Consider the following 16,818-nt stretch of genomic DNA (forward strand, 5'->3'; position numbering starts at 1 on the left):
CCCGCCGTTCCCTCCTCCTTCCCCTCGTCCCATTCTATGTCTGTTATCGCTGCTGTTGTCTCGCCCCATCAAGCTTCCATTCATCCTCGAGTTCGTCCGCGTGCGCAACCGCCGAGGCGATGGAGAACTCAGAGCAGGACTCAACTGGCCGCGCGGAGGAGAGCACCGAGCCACTGGCGGAGGTGCTGCCAGAGCCGCTGACTGACGTCGGTGCCGCTTTATTAGTGGACGACCGCAGGCGCTGCGTCGTGGGAGCGAGCGCGACGAAGGGGCCCTTCCTGTACGGCACATGCGGCTCTTCATAGGCCCGGACGACTTCCACGCGGACCGCGTCCACGACTGCCTTGCTCTGTCGCTCCTCGGAAGCCTTCCGCGCCGCCTCTTGTCCACGCCACGCGTCTATTAGAAGCTTCACCTGACGTTTGAGTAAGTGCAAGTGAATTGCCAACTCGGCCATGTTCTCCTCCTTTGCCTCGCTCTTCCGAGGCGAGGGGAAGGCCTCAACCAGCCTTTGCTTCAGTCCATCCAGCGCAACAACCTTCAATGCTGCCCCCTGCAATTTCGAGTACAGACTCTCTACCGCGGTTGAAAGCAACGCATCCATTTTATGAAACTCTGGCGATGCCATGAACTCCGTGCGATCGTCGTGCCCCGGCATAACGGTGGCCGCGTTATTGCAACTGTTGGCTTCGTCAGGACCCACAGCAACACTACAGGAGTTGCGAGTCGCTGGGGGATGGTCGTTTCGTGAGAGGACCTCACTTCGGTGGTTCAGCGTGGGTGTCACCTTGTTTTCTTCGTGAGGCACTCTGATGGCACAAGTATTGTCGGCGTCCGTTGTCTCGGGAATGGCCTCAGCACCCTGCGAGGGACACTTGTGCTCCCCTCTTATTTTGTGACTACCGCCCTCCTCGCCAGGGTCGTGGGGTTCGGAAGCCACATGAGACGTATCCACCTCCCGCTGTGTAATGTCACCCGCGGGCTGAATCGCCCCGGCCGCAGGGGGCTGTGCCACAGGGCGGGTTACTCCTTCTTTCTCCTCGTGAGGCGCCACAGAGAGGCGTGACTTATTCCCTGCAGTTTCCCCAGGCGCCTCAACGGGCATCGTGTGTAGGGCGGCTGGAAGAACGTTGAAATCCCTCTCATGGCACGGTTCATGCCTTGCAGACGTGACCAAGGAGGAGAGCCACGACGACCCCCCCTCCCGACCCTGTCGGTCCCTCTCAGCCGGAAGGTCGTAGGGGCACTGCAACCCTGCACAAATCAAACGAAATTGTAAGGGGTGGAGGCCGTCCCACTTCTGTCGTCTCGCGTCAGCGGGGGTGAACATAAATCCTGGCAGCTGTCACTAGTAACCATCCGCCTTTGCGTCCACAAGACGGAAATATATACAAAAAAACATGGCAAGAAGAAGGGGAAAAGATAATAAAAAAAACAGGTCCCTAAATAAATATAAAGGAGTGCCAAGGGATATGTGCACTGTGCACAACTGGCTGCCACTAGAGCAACGGAAACATCAACGCCTTTGCTGTTCTTTCATTCACCACTTTTCTGTTCCGTCAACGTTTTTCTTTTCAGCGACTCACACCCACACGTTTCACCGGAGCGCACAACGAAGAGAGAGAAAAAAACCAGAAATGTTACTTGATATTTATAATAATGCGTGTGTGTGTGTGTGTCTACGTGTGCGTATGTGGGCTGAAAAGGTAAAGGGATGAGTGAGACATGCGCTGAAGTAACTAGGGACAATAGTAGCGATCCAACTATATGTGTGTGATTAAAACAGCAAAACAAAAAAAGTTGTGGGGGCGTTTGGCCCAACTGCAATGGCGCAGTGAGGAGGATCAACGTTAGAGTGTCTCAGTAACAGCTGTTCCACTAGCGTGGCGCACAGAAGGGAGACACAAAAGTGTCTGAGGGAAGAAGTGTAGGTTTCCGCGTGTGTCGCTTCTCTCTCACCCGCTCACTCACTCAATCTCTTTCGCCCGCTCGATCGTTGTGTACTGCGTGATATCCTATCGTTTCTACAGCTTCATCAGGCCACGGTATACGACGTCTTCTGGTCGTCCAATCACCACGACGGTTTGTGGCACCGGGGTGTGGGCGGCGTCCGTCAGCGTCACCGCCAACGACTTGAAGGTATTCGCAGAGCTCATAAATCCCGTCGACTCTCGGCGCACGTCGCATGTCACAAAACCCTCCCGACCGTTCGCCGGGTTGCGCAGGATAAACATCATCTGTAACTTTCTTGGCTTCAGCCCCAGCAGATCGGAGAGTTCATAGGAGCCGCTGCGGATGCGACGAATGAGCGGAAGCCGAAATCCCCCAGTTTGGCAGTAGGCTTTAAAGTCCCCCGTGCGAGGGTGTGAGCCGAGGTGCTGCACAACCTTTTCGTTTCGCATGACAAGTGCGATGGATTGATTGTACACTGCGTTTGGGTTGATCCTAACTCGGCGAATCACCGCCAGGATCACGGTGTAAAGCACCGCACCGCACAAAAAGCCACTCATAAATCCTAAGCGGGCCACCGTTGCTAAGCTAAAGCGCGAAAGCACGGCGTACCCCTTGAGAAACACGCCCACAACCACAAGGATGGCGCACACGGCGGCACCGGTTTTGGCATAAAATATCACGGCATCGGCGGAGAAACCAAAGATGGTGCCTGCGTAATGTGTTCTTTGCTTGTCAAAGAGGACCTCCTCTACCTTTACATGCTGCGTCTTGGGGCGCAGCACGCCAAAGAAGCCGCGCCGCGCCGCGTAAAGGGCGGCGGAGCGGTGAGGTACAGGAACGACGGCAATGCGAGACAACGCAGTAGAGCGAGGCGGCGCCTGCGCGGAGGCGGTGGGGTGAATGATGCGTCGCAACATTTCCTCCTCCCGGTAGCAGCTGCGAAGGGCAAGTTAACTCGCGCCTACTCCTCGCGTTCCTTCCCCTTTACGTGCCTTGCTGCGCACGCCGCGTGCCGGCCAGCCTCACCGCTCTGTTACGGAAACTGCGCGCAGCGACGAACACACGCATAAATTCGAAAGAGGCAAAAACAAGAGAGGAAAAAAAAGGGTCTAATGAAAAGCAAAACAGAAACAAAAGTCAGCAACAGAGAAGCGCATGCGCGCGGTCCGTCAACACGCCACTTACGCGAAGGTTCCGCACGATTCCGTGATAAAACACTCGGACACAGAAAAAAAAACAACAATAAAAAAACGAAAAAGCAGCTTCTTGCTGTTGTTATTTGTATCAACACAACTTTGGCGTTTCAGCTTTTTTTGTTCTTCGCAAAGCGGGCCGACATCAGAGAGCAGGCCATGTACGTGCACGCATGCACACACACCACACCTTTCCCAGAGGCATCAAGAGGGGGGAGGGAGAGACGCACACAAGGCACCTCTCCCCCTCCTTAGCATTGTATTTTTATTTGCTTGGTTTCCGCCTCCCCTCTCCTTCTCTTCTTTTATTTCATCCTTCTTCACGACGTCGCCCGCGCATTGCCGTCTTTGCGTCCCTCGTACACCTCCAGCGCAACGGGAGTTGAAGGTTCATTAGGACACTAGCACAGCGTGTTCAGGTGTAACGTGGCGCACATGCGTGGAGGTAAGTGAGTGAGTGTGTGTGTGGTGTCTTTTTTTTCCTTTCTTTTTTTCGTTTTCAGGGGAGATGCAGGGCAACATGCGGCCGCCCGCCACAAAGACCGCATTATCTCACATAGGAACTTATTAAAATAATAATACAGCAACAATCGCCCCTCCCTTGAATAGTGAGAGGCCAGACAGCACCAGGACATCCGGAGACTGAGATAACGCCACTTACCCACAACAGCGGGAATGTGTGCACTGCCGCACTTAAACAGCATGATGGCGCTGGGTGACGCAGACTCTTGTATGCCCCTGCCGCCTATTCCTGTCTACAGTACCTTTCCCAAAACTGCAGCAAGCACAAACAAAGCCACGACGACCGCCAGGATTATCACCAAGCAACAAATTTTTCGTCTACTGCGTTTTTTGTACTTGCGTGCCTTTCTCATCTCCTTTCGGCCCGCCTCGACAAATTGGGTTGTGCTCTCAATGTTCTTGAGAACCACATCCATAATCTCCCCCTGCTCATGCACAAGGAATGCTAAATCGTTGAAGAGTTGGTTAAGGTAACGCATCGAGCGCTCGATGTGATAGATGTCATTTCTTGTCTCGATGATCTGAGCCAAGACATCCTTGCTCTGCTGAAAAATGCCGCTTGTGACGTTGTTCTCCAGCACAGCCTGGGCAAGCTCCTTCGCCGTCTCATCATCAATCGCGGTGCCATCGGGGTTTGTGTACTTGATCTTTATCTGCCGCTCGGTCATTGTGCGGTACTGCGCCTCTACCAAGTTCTGTTGTCGCTGATACGCCTCCATCGCCTCGCTCAGCCTATGCAGCATGTACCGCCGCTGGTTTTCCTCAATGCGTATCACGCCCACAAACAGGCTCTCCATTTCGGGGGTCACCTTTAGTTTGTCCGTCTCCGCCTTCATCGCCTCGAGGGTCTGAGAGGCGGCCTGCGCGGAGGCATTGATTTGGCTCGTCAGCTCCTCCACCTCCTGCCGCATGGAGTCGCTCTTCATCACATCAAAGTTACTCAGGATCGCCGAGTGCTTGGCGGCAATCTCCCGCGTCAGTGTCGTGACACGGTCGACGGCCCCGCCGACGTCGCCCACTAACTTGTAGAATTCCTGCAACTTCTGCGCCGCCTCCAAGCTCTGCTCCGAGGGGGGCTCCGTGACGGTAACCCGCGCGGGTACCAAAGTGCCCGACCCCGGCGCTGGCACGCCGCCAAGCAAAATGAGGCCACACGCCGCCTGAAACTGGGCGAGGCGGTCCATCTATGCGTGACGATCGAGAGAGGTGTGGGGGCTATGGGAGAAAGAGCTAGCGGGGCGAGGTGCGGAGCACCGGAAGCACCAAGGCGTTGGGAGGGCAGCAGCGTCCCGAGTTCCCTCTCCACCTTCCTCCCCCACTGAACTGGGCGACACGGGTGTGCGTGTAGTGTCTTCCCCAATCCACCTGGATACACCGAAGCAAAAATAAAAATAAAAGGAAGGAGTGAAATACACCATGAATGTATGGATGTATGGATGTGTGTGTGCGGCAAAAGGAGCAGGCATGAGGGCAGTCCCCAAACTGGAGAACAAGCGTCCTCGCTCATTCCTGCTTCCTCTAAAAAATTGCCTGCAATGAATATAAAAAGCAACAAACGACAACTTCATAAACGAAGAATCAGCCTTCCCTTTTGGTTCAGTTCCTCCCGAAGAAGGGTCCTTTCTTGCACAAGTTGGCACCTGACATCTTGCAATACACTCCCCATTTCCACATGGCAGCTTAACGGGATCTGCGTGGGAAGGATCCGTAGCTGTTCCTCCATTACATCCTGAACTGCTTGACTCTCCTCAAAGGATCCCGCGACACGCAGTAACTTTGCCTGACGCACAAGTAGCTTAAACTTGATGGTGTGCACCCAGACCCATTCCCTTTTTGACGCCGATTCTTCTTCCGTCCACTGAAGCGATGCACCGTTCCACCACCCCAATAGTCGATGCAGGACGTCCAGTGCACGCGCACACCATCGAGCCACTTGCATCTGACGCTGCTGCAGGGTATTTGCATTGCACCCGCCTGCCGTTGAGGCATCTGTCAAGTGAGTGGAAGAGGCTTGTATCAACAAAAGAGTGTGCGCCGCATTGGCTGCGGCCACAACCACCTGGCGATGCAGGGCGTACCACACGTGTAGAAGCACATGGGCACGGGGGAAGAGAGCTCGTCCATGTGTTAGAGAGGAACTATTGTACAAATCATTCTCTTCGGAACCAACGATGGTGCCTTTCCGCAGGTGCAGAAGAAGGTTTAGATATCGATTCGATGGTGTGATATTTTTTCCTTCCTGCAACGCTGCGTCACCAAAGAATGAAAAGGTCTCGTCTTCAATATCATCTGCTTCCGCGCCTTCCATGCGATCCTCCATGGAAGGCGGTGGTCGCAGTGCGTGAAGATACGGGTACAGAAGTCCTTTCTGGGCCAAGACCAGAGCACGGTGGTAGCAGTCCATGGCGTCTCGAAGATGCAGCAGCGGCGCCTGGAGCGCCTCCCCGCCTGCCTCTCTCAGTTGTTCCGCCGGCTTAAGATGAGAATCGTGCAAAATAGAGGCAAGCCGGTCCGCAGTAAATTCATCATGTATGCTCTGCTCCACCACTTCTATTCGATCAATGGTAAAGACAAGCCTGCACACATTCTTTGGTGCGTGGACGTCGTCTGTAGCAGGTGGCCGGCGCGGCATGGAGGTTGCTTTCCAGTCTCTTGTGAGGGGAATTAACGTCATGGCTGTCGGAATCAGTGCAGTGAACTGTGGGCATCTGAGAGCCGCGTGGTGAAGAAGTCGTTGCAGAAACTGCGGTGACCAGTGAACAGAGGCCACCGTCGTATTCAGAGGTCCTTTTTTAATAGAAATGAATGGCGCCATCGACCCATCATCAGCAGCGCCAACAGCGCGGCTAGTGCCAAACTGGTCCGTGTCGTCGTTGTCGTCCTCGTGTGTCTGCCGCTCTGCGTCGCAAAGCCGCTGTAGTGCCTGCCGCGTCAGCAGGCGAACGAGCCCGCCGCGAAGCAGAGCCCTGAACTCCTTGGAGAGCCGCCCACCAAGCGGGCCGTAGAAGCGAAGGGACGGGCCCATCACGCGCTCCACTTCCGTCGCAGCAGCCAGCGTCACATCATCGCTCCCCTCCGCCTCCCGCCCACGGAGCAGCGACGCCTCAAATGTCGATACCATAGGCGGCGGCCACGCCACGGCCGTCTTTGCGTTACGAACGACAAACTCAACAGCCGGAAGCTGCTCACGCACAGGCCCCAGCGCACCATCGTCCAGGAGAAGATCCACTGCGGCAGTTACCCGCAAAAGTGCCGCCATTTCTTCTCTCTTCCGCGGCATGTCCCACGTCGTAGGAGGGCGTTCAAGAAGAAAAATGAGAAATACAAAAAGGCCACCCGAAGAGGGCCGAGCGAGAACCGGAAGGCTGGTGGGAGGACAGACAGACAGTGAACAAGCACCCCCCCCCACCACACAGACACACACATCTCTCATCGAGTAAGTTTCCTTTCGCCGCAGCCAGGTGTTCCAGAAGTAAATAAACGCCTGCATGTATGTTCCAGTGGCAGGATTCTTTTTTTTTTGTGTGTGTGTTTTTTTCCCCCACTTTTAATGTTTTGCGGAGTTGGTTTCTCGTGTCGCTCTGCTGCAGTTCCCTCGAGAGCCGTGAATGCGAGGGAGGAAGATCGAGGCAGACGCGACTCCCCAGTAGTTTATTGCCCCGTGGAAACGATTAAAGCAGCTTCACTCCACAACTGCGGCCACCGCCAGCAAAGAATACATATGTATATGTATATATATGTATAATGTCTTTGAAAGGAATGGCTGGGAACACGCAAAATGCACACAATGGAAACGACCCCCAACGAGGGAAGGCCCCGCTGGGGAATTAAAAACAAAAACAAATAAAAGAGAGAGACAGAGAGGAGGAGGAGCAAAATAAAACGGACGGAAAAATCTACTGAAGCACACGCACACAGAAACAAATAAATGCTAGTAATAATACTGGCTCCGCGTGCGGCGCGAACAGGTTCACTCGTCAGGCACTCGGAGCACGTGCCAGCGTCATCGATGAAGAACAGCGAACGTGCACACGTAATGCAGGACCGCTGGTGGTTTACTCTTTGCCCTCACATGATGCTGCAGCATCCGCAGGAAGCATGTTTGCCGCCGCACTGTCGCCTAAGGCCAAGCTTTGCAGCAATTCTCGCATCCTCTACGCCATGACGCCGTGTAACTCCTCCAAGCTGCTGCAACGCTTGCTGCTGGGTCGCCAGAATGCGCTGCATATCCCACAAAAGGGCACGCAATGCATTCATGTGTTCCTGCAGTTTCTTGACAGCGACGTCTCCGTGCTCGCCGCTGTGGGCGGGAAGAAGTGGTGCAAAATCATCAGCCCTTTTTGACCACAACGAGGATGTCTCCGCCTCATCGCGCCCAATAAGCAAAGAAGTGGATTTGCGTGACTCTCGTATGTCGCGTTCCTTCTGCAGCATAGTCTTACAGAGCCGATAGTGCTGTTCCCACGCTACAGAAAGCTGTCGTGAGAGCAGTGATTGTTGATTTATTTGAATGTCCACCATGTTTTTCCGTGAGGCGATGAAGGCGGCGCGCGTGACCGGGATGTGCGCTCGCTCCTCCGCCGTCAATGCTCCAAAGAAGCGCAAGGAACGCATCAGCTCCAGCGCGGCAGCAAACTCCGCTTCAAATTCGCGGCACAGGTTCGACTGCAGCATGCTGCCTTCATCGTCGCACCCATGAGAGGCAACGTTCGCCTCCTGCTGCGACGACTGTCGCAGCAGCATCCCCCGCGAAAAAACACGTAGACGGGCGGTGACGATATTTGCGCAGTGCACCCGCCGGCGTATCTCGGCCGCGCCGCCGATGAGGTCCCTGCAGGGGTCACTCCCCACCGTCTCCCCCGGCTGTGGTTGTTGTCTGCCGCCGTTGGCGTGCAAGTAACGCGCCGTCCAGGAGTTGCTCTCCCTCTCACTTCTCAAGGCCGGAGAGGAATCGGAGGAAGGCACGCTGCTCTCCTTCGTCCACGCTCCCCTGGCGAAGAGGAGCGCATCCGCCTCCCCCAGGCGCCGTGTAATTGGCCCCGGCGGGGGATTCATCCACGCCCACGCACCGCCGTCTCCCCTCCCCACAACCCACTCCTTCACCGACGGAGTGTGCGTGTAGATTAGGGTCTGCACAGGGAAAGAACCACATAGACACGGGGCAGGGGAAAAGAAACATCAAAGGAAAAACAGCAACAAGAACAGGAAGAAAGCAACAGCAAGAAAGGGTGGAAAATCAGTCTGTTCAAATAGGTTGCAATAAATTTAGTACGCGGCCGGCATCCTGTTCCCATAACGTACACACGCGCCGGACACACAATAGCACACTTGTAGTCATACATGTATGTATCCGTCGCCAGTGAAGGGCTGCCGGCTGTTCCTTCTTTCTGTCACCTTTTTCTTTACTCCCTGTTTGGCATATTATTTTATCACCGCAACTTCGTTATTTCTCGTTAACCGAAGAAGTGTGACAGTCACACACACACACACACCTATAGATGTACAGATATATAAATGTAAATATATATATATATATATAACGTTATTGGTACGGATGGATGTTGTATGCATGTATGTAATACACTCACAGAGGAGTACAGAAAGCAGAAGTATGCGCGGGAGAGATGTCAAGTAAAAAAGAAGAAGAAGAAAAAAAAGAGAACTCTGGAAACGCGCGTCCGGCCACGCACACACACACACACACAAAGAAGAAGCGAGAGATAGGCAGACGCACTGGCTAAACAACCGCCTGCCTCCTGCGCTTCGCCGGCTAATGACACAGGCGGTCCGTAGTGTACTCTGGTGCATGCGCATTACGCCGCCCTTGCCATTTTTCCCCTCGTTTCTCTCCTCCAGCTCCCTCACCCACACTGCCGCTGCCTCTTCTTCTCCTCTTCTCTAACAACGTTGGGTGACACAAGAATACAGGCCCTCCCACCACTGCATACCTCCTCATTTGTTATCCCGCTTCTCTCCCCATCCATTTTATTCCTGTGCTTTGCCGTCACGCGCGTGTTTGTGAGTGCTTCGACTGCGGCGCAAGAGACCGTCGCCGCACATCCCCGCGGATACACCAGCAGCACCGATGCCTAGAACTGGTCCGCAATGTTTGCGGGCAGCTCCTCAATCTGCGTGGCGTAGAATTGCTCAATGTCCCGCAGCAGCCGCAGCTCGTCATGCTTCACAAAACTAATCGCAAGGCCCTTGCGGCCCATGCGCCCTGTGCGACCAATACGGTGAATGTACTGCTCGCGGGAGAAGGGCAGATCGTAGTTCAGCACAAGTGACACCTGCTCCACGTCAATGCCGCGGGACCACAAGTCTGTTGAGATGAGGACGCGGCTTTTACCCTCACGAAAGTTCCGCATAATCTCATCTCGCTCAGCCTGTGGCATGTCGCCGTGCATGCAACTCACAGAAAACTTCTCCTTTGTCATTTTCTTCGCCAACTGTTCCACCTTCTTGCGGGTGTTGCAGAAGATGACAGCGTGGGCGATGGTGAGGGTGTCGTAGAGGTCGCAAAGGGTCTCAAACTTGTTCTTCTCCTCATCCACTGCCACAAAGTACTGCATGATGGAGTCCACCGTAATTTCGTCACGCCTAACGAGAATACGCACCGGCTCCGTCATGAATTTTTCAGTCATGTCAAGCACATCCACCGGAAGCGTCGCAGAGACGAGCACCACCTGCAGTGGAGGAATCATGCGGTAGATGTCATGAATCTGCGCCTTGAACCCCTTGCCGAGCATCTCATCCGCCTCGTCCAGCACGAGTGTCTTGAGGTGATTCACGCGAAGGTGACGCCGCTTGATCATGTCAAACACGCGTCCCGGGGTGCCAGAGACAATCTGCACCCCGCTCTCCAGCCTGCGTATGTCATCATCCATGCTCTTCCCTCCAATGGAGGCGTAAGCGGCGAGGCCCATGTGGTGGCCAATGTTGTTGCAAAGATCCTGCGTCTGCAGCGCCAGCTCTCGCGTGGGGCTAAGCACCAGCCCTTGCGTTTCTCGCAGCGTTGGTTGGCACACCTGCAAAAGACAAATACAAAACGCCGATGTCTTACCGGAGCCGGAGGAGGCCTGCGCCACAAGATCTCGGGAGCGAGTGAATGGCACAATAAACCGCTTCTGGATGGCGGTGGGTTTCTTGTAGCCGTACCCGTACATGCCGCGCAGCAACTCCTCCTTCAGCCCCATCGCCTCAAAGGTTGGAATGGCCAAGACATTTGCTTGGATGTCAGTTTCCTCCTGCTCCACTATGTGCTCTACCTCGCCCATCCCTGCTCTTCTCCTCTACTTGGTTATCCCTGCCTTCGTCCCCTCCCTCTTTTCACAGACACACACACACACACACACTGAGCTCGCTGTTTTTCCACCTAACAAAAGATAGAGTAGACGCAAAAATTGAATTCAAAGTGGCAACAGGAGATAGGGGTAGAGTGAAAGGCGGAGGAAAAACAACTACAGAGAACAACAGTTCGTTTCCCATTCCCGTTTGTTTGTTTGTTTGTTTGTTTTTTTATTCTTCTTCTTCTTCCTCCTCTTTTCTTTTTGTTTCTCTTTTTATTCAGCAGCCACTAAAGGAACTTCTGAGGGCGGTGAGGTAAGAGGGATGTGCGCCGAAGCCAGAAAGCAAACTGGGCGGGGGAGGAAAGGAACGGGTTAAAAAGCGGCGCTCCGGCACCCCGTCCCCGTCCCCGCCCACTGCACGGCCGCCGCGGCGAAGGGGGAAGAGATGCATGCCGGCATGCGTCGTAAGCAGGAGCGTGTGGACACGCAGACTAGGCAGTGCCTGTCTCTGCTTTGGCCCGGTGTAGTGCCTCGCGAAGTTCTGCAATCACCGCGGCGCTTCTTTCGCAGGCACGCTCAAGCACATCTATTTTGCTCTGCAGCACCGCTACAGCCGCCTGATGCTCCTCTGCCGCAACCTTCTTCAGCATCCGTTCCTCATCTCGGTGCTGCTCCACCAACATGCCACGCAGCATCTGCTCGCGATCACGCTCACCCTCCGCGACGGCGAGCTTTTTGCGCGCCTCCTCCAGCACCGACGTCCACTCCTTCAGCTCACCGAGAAATCCCTCCTTCTCCGTTTGCAGTCGCCTTTCAACCGCGGCGAGACGCTCACGGAAATTACGCTCTGCAGAGTTCAACGCCTCCTCCTTTTCCCGTGCCTTTTCCTGCAGAGTCTCTACGCGTGACGAGAGCGTCAGCTTCTCCTCCCTGAGCGCACGGTTCATCTCTTCCAGACCCTTAATTCGTTCCAGGTGGAGATTCGCTTCGCCACTCGCCGCGGCATGTCGTTCCTGCAGGTGATGCACTTCCTTTAAATGACGCTTTGCCTCTAGCCGCGTACGCCGCAACGCCTTCTCAAGTGTGGCGCAACGTTCTTGGCACGCCACAACTGCGGTCTCGCGCGCGGAGCACTCGGCCTTCAGTTTATTGATCCTCGTGGCTGCCTGCTGTCGCGCTTCCCGCTCACGCTCAACGCATCCCCGCCATTCCGCCTTGAGCGCCTCGTGCTCCACCAGCAGTGCACGGAAGGCATCCTGCACGGTGCCACCCTTCTCCTTCTCGCCATTGTCCCGCGTCATGGGATTGCTACAACCACTGCTGTCTAGTCCCTGCTGCTGCTGCTGCTGGTGGTGGTGGTGGTGATGTTGGGGAGGGTCTGATAGCGGCTTCCGCCGCAGCAGGGCTCTTGCGCGGGAAAAGTCAGCCTGCAACTTCTGCAACTTCCCACGCAACGCCGCCGCCTCGTGCCGCACCTCCTGTAATTGTTTGTCACGACGGACGACGGCTCTAAACGCCAATGCCAACAGACGCTCCACATCGGCGCTTCGTTCCACCATCAAGTCCAGCCGGGTACACGCCGCCTCCATGAGCAATTCCTTCTCCTCCTGCTCGTGGCGCAGGCAGCTCCGAAGCAGCAGCAGGTGTCCATTGGCGCACGTCACTTGCTCCTTCCACTCCTCCACAGCACGCTCCTGTTGTGAGCGCTCCACCTGCGATTGTTTTTCCATCAATTCCATTCTCTGGCCCTGCGCATTCTCCGCGGCTCTGTGGGACTCGCGGAGCTGCTGCTTCTCAACTAGAGCCTGCTTTGCACATCGCAGGAGGCGTGCCAAGGAGGCGTAGGCACCGTTACAGGCGTCCGAAATGGCGTCACGGGCGTACTGTTCCGCCCAAAACAGTGTGGGAAAAGCCAGCGACCTTGAGTGCCTCCACACGCCAACTATGTACTCCAGCCGCGCCCGCAACTCGCCGCACTCCGTGTGCAGGTTAATACAGGCATCGATGACAGCCCCAACGGGGTAGTCTAACTCAGAGGACATATTGAGAACCTCACGCACGCGCCAGACGGCGTCGCGAATGGCAGCGCTTTCCTGTTGCTGGGCGTCAATAAGCATTTGCTTTTCCCGTAGCTCGGTCTGCAGCGTGAATACCAAAAGCTTCAGTGTCCGTCGGTCTGTCTCGCGCTCCTCCTCACCCATGAGCACCTCCTCCAGCTGCTTCTGCAGGCGTTTGTTGTCACGGTAGAGCTCAAAAATGTCTTCATCCTTTTGACCAATTACTGCGTAGTAGTTCTTCACCACCTGACTGATGTCATTCATCACCTAACACATGAATATCGGAAGCGGCGACGATGGCGCAAGAAGTTGCGTCTTCAACGGGAGGAAGAAAAAGACGATGATGACAAAAAAAAACGGAGGGTAAAGAAGACGAACACCCGTCACGTACAGAATTGCAGTAAAGAACAAAACAGCAAAAAACAAAAAAATAAAAATAAACACGCACATGCTCTCTCTCTCTCTCTCTCTGTGTGTGTGTGTGTGAGCACATATATAGATGTATGCTTCCTCACTCGAGACGCCACTTCGTCGCCGTGACACCGGGGATCCTTCCCTGTCCCACCAGCCATCGTGGCCTTAGCTCTCTGCACTGCACGCAGTCCCCACGCAGCCCCAAGTTGGATCCAACCCAAAAATGGAAACCGCTTCGAGACCGTTCTGATCCGCAGATGCCGCACCGTGCGGGAGGAGACGCGTGACAGAGACTCTGGCGTCAACCTCCCCGAGAAGCCAAAGAAAGGCAATGAAGAAGAAAAGAAAGTGGGAGCCAAGGGGCCTCAAACATGAAATATGCCGCGTCCCGCGCGATAGGCAAACAACATTGCCGTTCGAATGGCAGCAGCATCGGAAAAGTTGTCCCCAGGGGACCGGTTGCGACCGCAAAGACGACTTCGCTCCCGTCGCTGCCGCTGCGCAAACACAACAAGCGACGCAGCTTCTTCCTCCCCCGCCGAAGTCCCGTTACATGCGGCAACAAGGTTGTCGGCCTCTAGCAGTGCCCTCGTCCTTCCCCCAAACTTGGTGCATGTCACCCGACAAGAAGGCCCTTGACACACAAGGCACTGTTGTCAGCCACCCTTCATGTTTACTTCCCGCCGCTCCTGCAAGACTCAAGGGCATCGTCATAGTTTGCCATGACTTTGAATTCCACAGCACTGGCAGCAAGGAGAAACTCTTGGGAACCTGTGCTAGTGAAATTCCTGCGGGATGCGGCGGTGTGGTTAACGACGTGCGGGCCCTCTGCGGCCGGAACGGAGACTACCTCAATGCATCCTCGGAATACGTGCTGCGGCATGGACTCCACTATCACTCCTGCCAAGAATATCAACAGGGCTACCGCCTCATGCGCACTCCTCGCCGCAATCGGCACACAACTATGGAAGCTCCAGTGTGCCTCACCCATAAAGTGCCTCGCGCCATCCTCCGCATCCAAGTTCTTACTTCCCACGCGGTGCGCTCGCCCTTGCAGGCCCTTCTCTAGAAATTTAAACACCACTTGTGTGACAATTTCGTCTGTGCATACGTCCACGCACACATGCAGTTCCTCCTCGTCAAGTTGAGGAAACTCCTCTTGTCCTTCAAAGCTGGGAGAAGGCCTCACGCGTGCGAACGTGTCCGTGACGGACACCTCCTTAATGGCAATGGTGGGCGGCGCCAAGGCCAGCAGAGCCAATTACAATGGTGGAATGACGCCATATTGCGTGCGAGGGTGAGTGACAAGAAGGGTGTGAAGCGAATTTGCCTCAGCACGGTCAAGCACCACGCAAGGAAACGATATCGTGTGCGCCGCACCGCCATCCGTCGCAGTCTCAGGGTACCCAAGTGTGGTGCTTCCCTCAGCAAGCCCCGCGTTCCCACCAACGTACGTCAGGACAAATGGCACGCTTTGAATGCCTTGAATTAGATGGTCATTGCGCACCTGCTGGCACAGGCCAGCATCAGTATCGTCCTTGTCCTTAGCATCGCAAAGGGCAAGGCAACACTGCAGCTCCGCCCCAGCATTGAGAGGAGAAGCAGTGACACTCACGCCCACGTCCGTGGACTCCTCCGGGGGCACCTTTACCTCGCTCCAGATACAGCTGTAAATGAGGCGAGCAGCGCAGTAGTTGTGACACGGCGCCCTTTGCGTGACTCACTCGCTCCGCCTCAAGAATTAGCCGTTGAGGGACCGCTCGGGTAAAAAGTTTGGCCTGGTGAAGAGGTAGCTTCTTCTTCCACCAAATCTGCCAGAAGAGCTCTTCCCTTTCCGGACATGCTACAAGAAGTTGCGCCTCGCAAGCGTTCTGAAAGAAAAGCAGACGCTGCCGCTCCAACGCTAACACGGCAACTTTGCGCTCGTGAGCGACCTCCAATAGCTCGGCTCGCAGCAGACAAAGCGCATCGGAAGCCGCAGAAGGGCCACCTATAGGACGGGCGTGCCCCATCCCGGCCAGGCAATATTTGAATGCATGCGTACGAAAGCGGCAGGCGGCGTTCCCCGCAGCTTTTTTTTTTTTTGCAACGACGCACCGCAACACCGGAAGAAAAGAGGAAACACGAGGGAAACTAAAACACAGGGAGTGAGTGCAAAGAAACAAAAAAGAAGCAGCCATTAGAAAAAGAGGTGAGGATGGGATATCCAAACACTAGAATGGGTCACAAGCAAATATAATGCATGTATTTGTGCAAGTAGATCTATATGCTTCCCACTATCAAATTATCAAATGTCTGGCTAAATCCGAACCCCACCAAAGAAGACTTCCAGCAGAGCGACACCTCATGAAGAAAAAAAATGTCTGCCCTAGCGCATCTAATACCTCAAGGCTCGCCACAGACAACTATGTCAGTTGCAAAAAAAAAACACAAAAAAACGGTGTGCTGCTACTTTGTATACACATATATATATACAACAGGGGACTAATCGTCGTCCCCAACCATGTCGTTGCCCAATTGACGAACCGCCTCAATATCTTCCAGGCGCTCCTGCGCGTCGACAGTCAATCCTTCGTGTGCCCGAGAAGGACCGTCACTACTCTTTCTCCCATTGCGATTCTGTTGATACAACTGCTGCTGCAGTGGATATTGCTGGTGCGATGCGTGGGGCCTACGAAGATGAGGCAAAGAAGGGGCGCCACAGGCCTGCGGCAGATGCCTCTTCGAAGAAAGTTCACTGTGCACGGGCTCCCCTCGTACCAACTGAGCATCAAATTGATCTAGCGCCTCTGAAGTCGGTATGAAGTCCTTGGCATCATCATGCAGGTAAGTGCCCTGCAGCATCGGATCCATCTCTGCCGCCATGGCTCTGGAAGGAATCAACCAGTAGGTAAGTAAGTTACCCTCTACAAAAAACCGATCACGTCCGTTTTCTTCACCCTCCACTATGACACTCTCCACTTAGCACAATGCACAAAAAGCCTTTAGCAGCACAGTGCGAGAATGAAAAAAAAAAGGCAGAGCACCCAGTAATTACTCCATGAATACTGCAGCGTAGGGCTGACGTAAGACAATACCAAAAAGCAAAACAACAAAAAAAAGAACAAATTGGCCCCGCAAGGCATCAGGAACAAATCAGCACGTCTTGGTACACGAGGAAGCAGAGCTTCGACGCCGCGTCTGGGTTGCACCATTGGGGCACTTTTGTTGGAAAAACCAAGCAGCCCCAATCAGGCGTACAGTGCTTTCCTCAAAAGTTGCTTAGCTAGTTAAAAAAGAGAAGGAACAGAAAAGAGTTGAAAAACAAAATGCAATTCGCTTGTTTTTTTTTTGTTGCTGCTTTACTGTTGCGCCCATGTTACGGGGCAGTTCCATCTCATGGTTGGGAAA

At 54.5% G+C, this 16,818-nt stretch overlaps 11 protein-coding genes across 11 annotated transcripts, besides 15 other annotated features; 2 read left to right on the forward strand and 9 right to left on the reverse strand.

Annotated features, from left to right (window-relative positions):
* Positions 1-43: 43 nt before the first annotated feature.
* Positions 44-1,330, reverse strand: Tco025E_05911 (uncharacterized protein; the record flags this gene model as incomplete). The annotated part of the gene is made up of 1 exon (XM_029372801.1): positions 44-1,330. One exon carries the CDS (start codon positions 1,328-1,330, stop codon positions 44-46), a length of 1,287 nt encoding a protein of 428 aa, XP_029227120.1.
* A 330-nt stretch (positions 1,331-1,660) lies between these two features.
* Positions 1,661-1,696: a microsatellite.
* Positions 1,697-1,950: 254 nt separating this feature from the next.
* Positions 1,951-1,980: a microsatellite.
* A 44-nt stretch (positions 1,981-2,024) lies between these two features.
* Positions 2,025-2,870, reverse strand: Tco025E_05912 (uncharacterized protein; the record flags this gene model as incomplete). Its single annotated transcript, XM_029372802.1, has 1 exon — positions 2,025-2,870. One exon carries the CDS (start codon positions 2,868-2,870, stop codon positions 2,025-2,027), a length of 846 nt encoding a protein of 281 aa, XP_029227121.1.
* Positions 2,871-3,181: 311 nt separating this feature from the next.
* Positions 3,182-3,211: a sequence feature (A-rich).
* Positions 3,212-3,901: 690 nt separating this feature from the next.
* Tco025E_05913 (putative target SNARE) lies at positions 3,902-4,852 on the reverse strand (the record flags this gene model as incomplete). The annotated part of the gene is made up of 1 exon (XM_029372803.1): positions 3,902-4,852. One exon carries the CDS (start codon positions 4,850-4,852, stop codon positions 3,902-3,904), a length of 951 nt encoding a protein of 316 aa, XP_029227122.1.
* Positions 4,853-5,084: 232 nt separating this feature from the next.
* Positions 5,085-5,115: a microsatellite.
* Positions 5,116-5,232: 117 nt separating this feature from the next.
* Tco025E_05914 (uncharacterized protein) lies at positions 5,233-6,927 on the reverse strand (the record flags this gene model as incomplete). The annotated part of the gene is made up of 1 exon (XM_029372804.1): positions 5,233-6,927. One exon carries the CDS (start codon positions 6,925-6,927, stop codon positions 5,233-5,235), a length of 1,695 nt encoding a protein of 564 aa, XP_029227123.1.
* A 456-nt stretch (positions 6,928-7,383) lies between these two features.
* Positions 7,384-7,412: a microsatellite.
* Positions 7,413-7,736: 324 nt separating this feature from the next.
* Tco025E_05915 (uncharacterized protein) lies at positions 7,737-8,723 on the reverse strand (the record flags this gene model as incomplete). Its single annotated transcript, XM_029372805.1, has 1 exon — positions 7,737-8,723. The coding sequence occupies one exon, from the start codon at positions 8,721-8,723 to the stop codon at positions 7,737-7,739; it is 987 nt and encodes a 328-aa protein (XP_029227124.1).
* A 133-nt stretch (positions 8,724-8,856) lies between these two features.
* Positions 8,857-8,890: a microsatellite.
* Positions 8,891-9,143: 253 nt separating this feature from the next.
* Positions 9,144-9,160: a microsatellite.
* Position 9,161: 1 nt separating this feature from the next.
* Positions 9,162-9,246: a microsatellite.
* A 56-nt stretch (positions 9,247-9,302) lies between these two features.
* Positions 9,303-9,330: a sequence feature (GA-rich).
* Positions 9,331-9,351: 21 nt separating this feature from the next.
* Positions 9,352-9,373: a microsatellite.
* A 384-nt stretch (positions 9,374-9,757) lies between these two features.
* Positions 9,758-10,945, reverse strand: Tco025E_05916 (putative DEAD box RNA helicase; the record flags this gene model as incomplete). Its single annotated transcript, XM_029372806.1, has 1 exon — positions 9,758-10,945. One exon carries the CDS (start codon positions 10,943-10,945, stop codon positions 9,758-9,760), a length of 1,188 nt encoding a protein of 395 aa, XP_029227125.1.
* A 53-nt stretch (positions 10,946-10,998) lies between these two features.
* Positions 10,999-11,023: a microsatellite.
* Positions 11,024-11,160: 137 nt separating this feature from the next.
* Positions 11,161-11,191: a microsatellite.
* Positions 11,184-11,236: a microsatellite.
* A 212-nt stretch (positions 11,237-11,448) lies between these two features.
* On the reverse strand, positions 11,449-13,278 carry Tco025E_05917 (viral A-type inclusion protein; the record flags this gene model as incomplete). The annotated part of the gene is made up of 1 exon (XM_029372807.1): positions 11,449-13,278. The coding sequence occupies one exon, from the start codon at positions 13,276-13,278 to the stop codon at positions 11,449-11,451; it is 1,830 nt and encodes a 609-aa protein (XP_029227126.1).
* A 138-nt stretch (positions 13,279-13,416) lies between these two features.
* Positions 13,417-13,455: a sequence feature (A-rich).
* A 10-nt stretch (positions 13,456-13,465) lies between these two features.
* Positions 13,466-13,485: a microsatellite.
* A 556-nt stretch (positions 13,486-14,041) lies between these two features.
* Positions 14,042-14,497, forward strand: Tco025E_05918 (uncharacterized protein; the record flags this gene model as incomplete). The annotated part of the gene is made up of 1 exon (XM_029372808.1): positions 14,042-14,497. The coding sequence occupies one exon, from the start codon at positions 14,042-14,044 to the stop codon at positions 14,495-14,497; it is 456 nt and encodes a 151-aa protein (XP_029227127.1).
* A 54-nt stretch (positions 14,498-14,551) lies between these two features.
* Tco025E_05919 (uncharacterized protein) lies at positions 14,552-14,920 on the forward strand (the record flags this gene model as incomplete). Its single annotated transcript, XM_029372809.1, has 1 exon — positions 14,552-14,920. One exon carries the CDS (start codon positions 14,552-14,554, stop codon positions 14,918-14,920), a length of 369 nt encoding a protein of 122 aa, XP_029227128.1.
* Positions 14,921-14,972: 52 nt separating this feature from the next.
* Tco025E_05920 (uncharacterized protein) lies at positions 14,973-15,440 on the reverse strand (the record flags this gene model as incomplete). Its single annotated transcript, XM_029372810.1, has 1 exon — positions 14,973-15,440. The coding sequence occupies one exon, from the start codon at positions 15,438-15,440 to the stop codon at positions 14,973-14,975; it is 468 nt and encodes a 155-aa protein (XP_029227129.1).
* A 472-nt stretch (positions 15,441-15,912) lies between these two features.
* Positions 15,913-16,293, reverse strand: Tco025E_05921 (uncharacterized protein; the record flags this gene model as incomplete). Its single annotated transcript, XM_029372811.1, has 1 exon — positions 15,913-16,293. The coding sequence occupies one exon, from the start codon at positions 16,291-16,293 to the stop codon at positions 15,913-15,915; it is 381 nt and encodes a 126-aa protein (XP_029227130.1).
* Positions 16,294-16,818: the final 525 nt, after the last annotated feature.

This window comes from Trypanosoma conorhini (genome assembly GCF_003719485.1).
Source record: "Trypanosoma conorhini strain 025E chromosome Unknown Tco_14.4_contig_00370, whole genome shotgun sequence".
Lineage (NCBI taxonomy): Eukaryota > Euglenozoa > Kinetoplastea > Trypanosomatida > Trypanosomatidae > Trypanosoma > Trypanosoma conorhini.